At 31.8% G+C, this 7,234-nt stretch overlaps 1 protein-coding gene across 1 annotated transcript; it reads left to right on the forward strand.

Moving 5' to 3' along the window:
- The first annotated feature begins 3,501 nt into the window (after positions 1 to 3,501).
- On the forward strand, positions 3,502 to 6,995 carry LOC120068991. The gene is made up of 3 exons (XM_039020633.1): positions 3,502 to 3,772; positions 4,650 to 5,093; positions 6,304 to 6,995. Exons 2-3 carry the CDS (start codon positions 4,897 to 4,899, stop codon positions 6,767 to 6,769), a joined length of 663 nt encoding a protein of 220 aa, XP_038876561.1. The 5' UTR covers positions 3,502 to 3,772; positions 4,650 to 4,896; the 3' UTR covers positions 6,770 to 6,995.
- The last annotated feature ends 239 nt before the right edge of the window (positions 6,996 to 7,234 follow it).

Consider the following 7,234-nt stretch of genomic DNA (forward strand, 5'->3'; position numbering starts at 1 on the left):
ATATGATTTACACTTTTTTTTTTAAAGCACACACAACAACAACATTTATTGCCAAATTCAATTTTTCGGTAAACTTACCATAAAGGAAATGTAATTTTTTTTTTAAATATTAATTGTTATTTTATAAAACACACATTTATTACTTATTAGGAAGAAAATGTAAATTTTTAATACTAATTATAATTAACATTAGAATTTTAAAAAAATTGTCCATTTTTTCGATAAGTATAAAATGGACAGAAAACATATACATAAGTTTTTTTTTTTTTTTTTAAAAAAATAATAATAAGTATATTAATATATTTTTTTTAAAAAAAAAATCCTTCTTTTTTACATCCTTGCTTTCCCAATCCCATCTCAAATGGACTGGTAAAATCGCATGAATAGTCCATACCAAATTTATGAAATTATAAGATGAAAAACTAACTTTTCTATAAACCAATGAACCAAATTTGGAAATTAACATTTTAAATAATTTATATGTACTTACTGTTGATGTGAATATTTGTTATAGGATTGTGTGTTTTGATTTCATCGTTGATTTCTCACAGTCGGTTTCTTCATCGTCGATTTCATCATCATCAATTTGTTCATTGCTAACTTCTCATATTAGCTACAAATCAAATCCTCCCACAAAAGCACGACAATACTCTGATTTTGTGGGCCCACATCGTGTTTAAAATCATATTTTATTTAATCCTTAAAAAATATCATCGTTATTGATTATTAAAAAATATTGAAAACGACTCGCACAAAAGCGCAACAATACTTAAAAGCCGTCTAACAATGCCCATTGATGCCGACGACACTCCGACTTTGAACCTAAATCTTTACAACATTATTATTGAATAGTGCAGAGCCTTATGCCTACAAACACTTCATTAAGAGGGGGAAAAAACATAAAATAAGGTGATTTTAGCCTAATACCAAACAATTCTAATGAACAATAGATGAACAAAATAACAATTTCATATTAAACTTACTAATATAGTAGACATTTGATTTTCATGTTAAAATTATCAATACAATCAACCTAAAGTCCAAAGGTCGATCCAAGTCTAGCCCAAGCCCAACCAAATTCAACGGTTGATCGGCCTGACCCAATATAGTCTTTTCATAAATTGGATTGGACATGAATCTATCTTTTTAAAATTGGGTTGGCACACAATGTATTTGGATTGGCTCGTCAGGCTGGCCCAAAAGCTTAATACAATGTAACAAAATATATATATATATATATATGATAGGGACAAGACTCTCAAACTATCTCCGCAATGATATGATATTGTCTAGTTCGGACATAAATCGTATGGTATGATATTGTCCACTTTGAAGGTGAGTGGGAGTTGGAAAGTAAAAATCATTAAAGAAAAATTGAAAAAGTTGAAGAACGACGAAGGATCCATGCTCTGTAAATAAGTCACCTCAAGATAAATTTTAAATTTACAAAAAAAATTAATAATGTAATATATTTGAAGGGCCAATTTGAGTACTATCGAAAGGGCCAATTTGAGCCAAATCCAATATTGGCCTATTGAGCAAGGTCCTGAACTATGGGCCTATGTTTAAGAGGTGAGGTTGGGCTAGCCCAAGTATGGCCCAATCAATGTTTAAGATCCATAGGGCTTAGGCTTGAGCCAAACTTGGACCTTTGATTCTTTGGACTAGGCCGGTCTAGCCCGACCCAATCCAATGATGAGGTTGACAATATATAAAACAATTTGTAAAAAGCTTTTCAAGTAAACACACGTATTTACACAACCCACAAATGAAAAATCTCTTTGCGGAAATTTGCAAGGAAAATGTCTACTTGTTGATTGGTATTGTCATCTAACCGAACGAAATTGTACAAAATAGCATTAATGCCCCATTTTTTTTAAAGTATAACTACTTTAGATAAGGATCACGACAAAGAATTTCATACCAATTATCATTGAACTAAATAATTTATTTCCTAAATAATTTATTCAGATGTTGAGTTTTAGTCTCTACTATCTCTTGGTAGAGAAATCTTGATTCTCTTAGAGATTTAACTTTAAGATGAATCTATTTGTCTACTTATTTTGCTTGTTAAATTATACAAAATATCCCTAAATTTTATATTTTGCGTAAAAAAAATATCCTTAAAAGTTTTAAAAAATACTCATAAACTTCTAAAATGCCCAAAATGAGTTAACAAATATCCTTATCATTAGTTTTAGATAGAAACAGTTAGTTCTTTGCGTAAAAAAATATATCTGAACTTTCAAAAATTTTAAAAATACCCTTAAACTTTAAAAAAAAAATATCCGCACTCTCCGTTAATACCATCATACTTCACTATTTTTCATAATTTTCTCCAATTCCCTTTTCAGTACCTGTTTGTTAATAGAATATATATTTTTTCTTTTCATTTGATTATTTATCGTTTTGGTATATTTTAAGAGAATATTTTGATTTTGAAATTTGGTGAGATTTTGTTAGATTTTATATTTTAAATTACAATTTTGGTTGCTAAGAAAATTTGTGTAAGTCAAAAATCAAATAATTAAGAGAAAATTGAGGGTATCTATATGAGAAAAGAAATTAGGATATTTACATAATTTGTTTTGAAATTCGTTCGTTTTGAACTTAAAACTTCAACAAATTGATTACCATTGTATGAGCTTTTTTAACCTTTTTTTTAATAAAAAATTTAAAGTTATTTTTTGCATCAGTGTATTAATGATTTATGTTCATAGACTAATGGTGGAGGAATATATATATTTAAAGTTAAGATATTTTTGAAACATTTGAAAAATCATGGTGTTTTAGAACAAAACTTTAATGATTTCTATCCAAAAATAAAGGTAAAGTATGTTTGAACTCTTTAAAAAAGTTTGAGGGTATTTTTTTTAAACATTTGAAAATTTAAGGGTATTTTTGTAAGAAAACCAAGTTAGAGTTACTTTTTTTTTTAATAATAATAAGAATAAGAATAAATGTTTGGTTTAAATCAAATTTTTATTCCATAAACTTTGAATATTGCTTATTTTGGTCCCTAAACTTTAAAAATTGTACGTTTTAGTCCCTTAACTTTTAAGGTGTTTATTTTGGTCAATCTATTAAAATTATGTTATTTCTTCAACATTTTGAATTAAAAATGTCTTTTAAATTTTCTTGCTTTACCTTCTTATTCAAAATTAAAACTAGTTTTTTTAGTATAGTTAACTTATTTGGTAATCTAGTCATAAAAAAATACAAGTTACCTCAACATTTTATTAAAAGGTTAACAAAATCTTAATATATTAGGAATCAAAATAAATATTTTTTAAAAATAGACTAAAACAAATATTTTTAAAAATTTAGAAATCGAAGTAAAACAATATTCAAAATTTAAAAACTAAAACCAACATTTTTTAAAGTTTAAGATACTAAAAAATAATATTTAAAATTTAGAAATTAAAACGAATATTTTTTAAAATTAAGAGACCAAAATAGAACATTTATCATACAAAATAAGATTTAAATCTTAAGTTTTTCTTGCTTCCTAAACCCTATTTCCCGTCTTGCCACTCCATTCCGTTCTATTACCAGCCACTGCACTCCACCTCCGCCGCTCGCCGTTCACCTCTCACTCTCAGCCGCCGCTGTTTCAGCCTCCCGACGAAATCTCCGACGCTCCCTCCCTTTCACACTCTCTTGCCTCTCCGAGCAATCAGAGTTACTTGTCTTCGTCTTTTTTTTTTTTTTTTTTTTCCTTCATCAAATATTTGAAATCCTTCCATATTCAGGGATTCCGAAGAGGGCTAAGGTACCATATCTGAAATTCCAATTGCTCCTGCACTTTCTCAATACATACTTCCTCTAATCTGAATTTCAGATTATTGTTTCTGGCTTTCATTACTTTCTTATTGTGATTCGTTGGAACGGAAATGGATCCTTGGTTTTTATTCATTTCTGTTTTGATTGTTTTCTGTTGAATTTGATCTGTTTTTCTGGATTTGAGTATGATTTGCACTTTGGATCATTTGGCCGAATCTGATGTTGTTACTATAGCTAGCCGGGGATTAAGGTGTAGATAGTGATAAGTGGTAACTGAGTGAATCAATGTTGTGAATCTATTATGCATCTATTGGTCTTTTGTGATTTCGCTCAATCTTTTTGGGAAAGAATGCTACATTACTTCAACTATCAAATGGTCTTTCCTAAAGACCCTCTCACCTTATTGAATTCCTTGTTTATTGGCCATCCATTCAAAGCTAAAAGGAAGATATTTAGGACTTTCATCATCAAAGCTTTCCTTTGACTCATTTGGAACGAGCGAAACAATAGGATCTTTGAAGAAAAAGTATCAAATTTCTCACAATTCTTTGATCATCACTTGTACACAGCTCTCACTTTGTGTAAATTAACCCCACACTTTTGTGATTACAATCTTACGTCTCTTATTATGCAATGGACTACGATTATGTAACCATCCACGACCTTTACGTCTTTTTGTAATTTCATATATGAAATTATTCTGAATGTTTCCTATAAAAAAAAATAGTAACTGAGTGAATGGCATCATTTTCCGATTTCCGACTGATTCGACCGGATATTTCTCATATTTTCCCTTTCAGCTGATGGATTTTTCTTTCCTTTCCGCAGTTTTTTTTTTCCCTGATGATTTTTGTGTTGCTTCCTAGGTATATACAGACGCATGGACTGAAACAAAACAAATAGCTGATGAGAACTTTATTCCTTCTCAAATCCTGCTGCTCAAAATACAGCCCGCAACCTATACATAGTGGAATTTCATCGAGCTTGATTTTCTTTCTGTAGAAGCTTGTTGGCAGTAATTCAAGGTCGTTTTTGCAGATTGTTTTACTTCTGTTCCTATTTTTTAGGAGTATATTTGGATTACGGTTGATTATACGAGAGAGAGAGTCCATAATGGCCTTTAGAGGAAAGGAAATGATGAAGAAGATACTGAAGAAAGTTGGAGAGAAAAATTTGGCGCCTGGAGTGAAGGATTCATTGAAGAAATGTATTCCAGACAGCAAAATAGTGATGAATAGAGCAAACCGTGGTATTTATGCTGGCCGTCACATCCGATTCGGCAACCGTGTCAGTGAAGACGGTGGCAACAAGTATGAACCTCTTTTATTTCCTTTACTTTCTTAAAAATCTTTTGTCGAGATTCTCTCTGAATATGAATGCATTTTACTGATTTGCCAAATTCTTTGGTGCTAGACCATTAGTGTCTTTGCCAATATGAGTTAAGGCATCTACATCTACTCCTTCTTTCTTTGGGGTGTTGCATATTCAAATTTCCACACCCTCATTGTACCCCAAAAGAGAGAGAGCTCATTTTTCTTTTTGGAAAAGAAACAATTTCATTGATGGTATGAAATTACAAAAAAGGTAGGTGTCATGAGATGGATTACAAAAGATCTCTCCAATTGGAGAGGAGGGAGGAATAGCTATGGGGATGGAAGAGGGGAAACAGTTGCACTAAAAAGCTACCAAGTTAACTATAGCTTAAAAACATCTGTGATAGAGTAGTTCTTATCTTGGAAGATCCGATTGTTTTTTTCTTGTCAAGTTATCCATCAAAAGGCTTTTACAAAATCTCCCTTTTAATTTCTTTATTTTTCTTTTAGTCCCTTTAATTGGAGGTCTTTTGTAAATCTCCCTAATGGGATTCTATCTTTTGTAATTTCATACCGTTGATGAAATTATTTCTTATTGAAAACAAAAAGGCATGGCAAGTGAAGGCGGCAAGGAAATTTGGCAGAAAATTCTTCCTTTTACCATTGGTATTTTCTTTTAGAGGTTTGAAGAAGCTATTGGTATTGCTGTATTGGTAGCGGAGCTTTCAGCATTCGTTTGCAAGTTCTCATCGTCCTTAGATTAGTTCTCTGTTTTTTATTTGGTTGTATTTTCTATCTGTTGATTTTTTCCCTCTTTTTCTCTTCCTTTGAGAGTTTATTTCCCTTCCTGAGAATGAGAAGTCGTTTCTGATAACAAAAACTCGTGTTTCCTTCTGAGTTCTGCGTGCAAACTATATATTGGTTTTTGTTGAATCTTTGTAGCCTTTTATTTACATGTCTATATTTACATGTCTAGGGTATGCCTCTCTCTCTTGTATTCTGAAATTTGAGGCACAATATTATTAATTTCATGTTCTTCCTTTGTATTATTGGCTTTATGTCATATAAAGGTTGGGTGCCTTTTTTTTTTTTAATTCTTTTGCTTACAAACCTTCATATTGGCATATGATCTTATACCGTTTTAATATTGTCATGAAATCATTTTTCAATTTTGGATCATTTAGCCTTTATATGCTGGTGACTATAGGTCAAGGAGGAGTTGGAAACCAAACGTCCAAGAGAAGCGACTTTTCAGTTATATTCTAGACCGCCATATTCGAGTTAAAGTCACCACTCATGCCCTTAGATGCATCGACAAGGCTGGTGGAATTGACGAGTATCTGCTGAAAACTCCATACCACAAAATGGACACTGAAATTGGGCTGTTTTGGAAGACAAAGATCGAGAAGATGTATGAAGAACTTGGGCAGATGGAGGTCGTTTTCTTCTCGCCAGAGGACGAAGCTAAATTTGAACAGGGCTTTAGAGAACTGAAATTAACTGAAAGGGCAGCGCGAAAGGAGGCAAGAAGACAGATGTATGGCAGTTCGACCAAACACGATCAGATCAAAGAGGGCCAAGAAGACCGCCATGGATCTAGTGAGGAAGCTGCAAGTTCTGAAGGAGGTTCCCATGGCGATGATGGTCATCAGCAGAAGGTTGCCAACGCTTAATTATTTATAGATGACTTTTTTCTCAACTTGGGAGCTTAAGCCTCGACTTTTTCTCATCTCTTTCCAAGGATTTGTTTCCTCATTTTTCACTATAACCTTTTGTAGCTTATTTGTATTTTGTTTAATGTAAACAGTTAGAAATGAGAATTGTTTTCGGAAATTAAGATGTGAAATCTTAAAACTAAGTATTGTTCAATAAGATTTGAGATTTGAAGTTTGTGGCAAATTTTTTTAGGAGACAAACAATAAACCAATTCAAGAACTACATCAGAAGAAAGAAAAGATTCAAACCACACCAGGTAAAGAGGAAAATGCAGAGCAGAAGCTTACTTTTCCAACATCTTGGACGTCAAAGAGTGGGCTAGAATATTGTTCCAACGACGAACATGGATAAAAGAGACATTGATCTTGTGCATAATTCTTAGTCTCGTGGATAAAAAGGGATACTTCAGACAACCAAGTTTA

The sequence above is a fragment of the Benincasa hispida genome, unplaced genomic scaffold, assembly GCF_009727055.1.
Source record: "Benincasa hispida cultivar B227 unplaced genomic scaffold, ASM972705v1 Contig179, whole genome shotgun sequence".
NCBI lineage: Eukaryota > Viridiplantae > Streptophyta > Magnoliopsida > Cucurbitales > Cucurbitaceae > Benincasa > Benincasa hispida.

Bases quoted from the DNA above. Each gene is read 5' to 3' on its own strand.
- LOC120068991 (XM_039020633.1), top strand. From the start codon at position 4,897: ATGGCCTTTAGAGGAAAGGAAATGATGAAGAAGATACTGAAGAAAGTT. The intron at 5,094-6,303 runs GTATGAACCTCT...TGGTGACTATAG, and splicing joins AGTGAAGACGGTGGCAACAA to GTCAAGGAGGAGTTGGAAAC.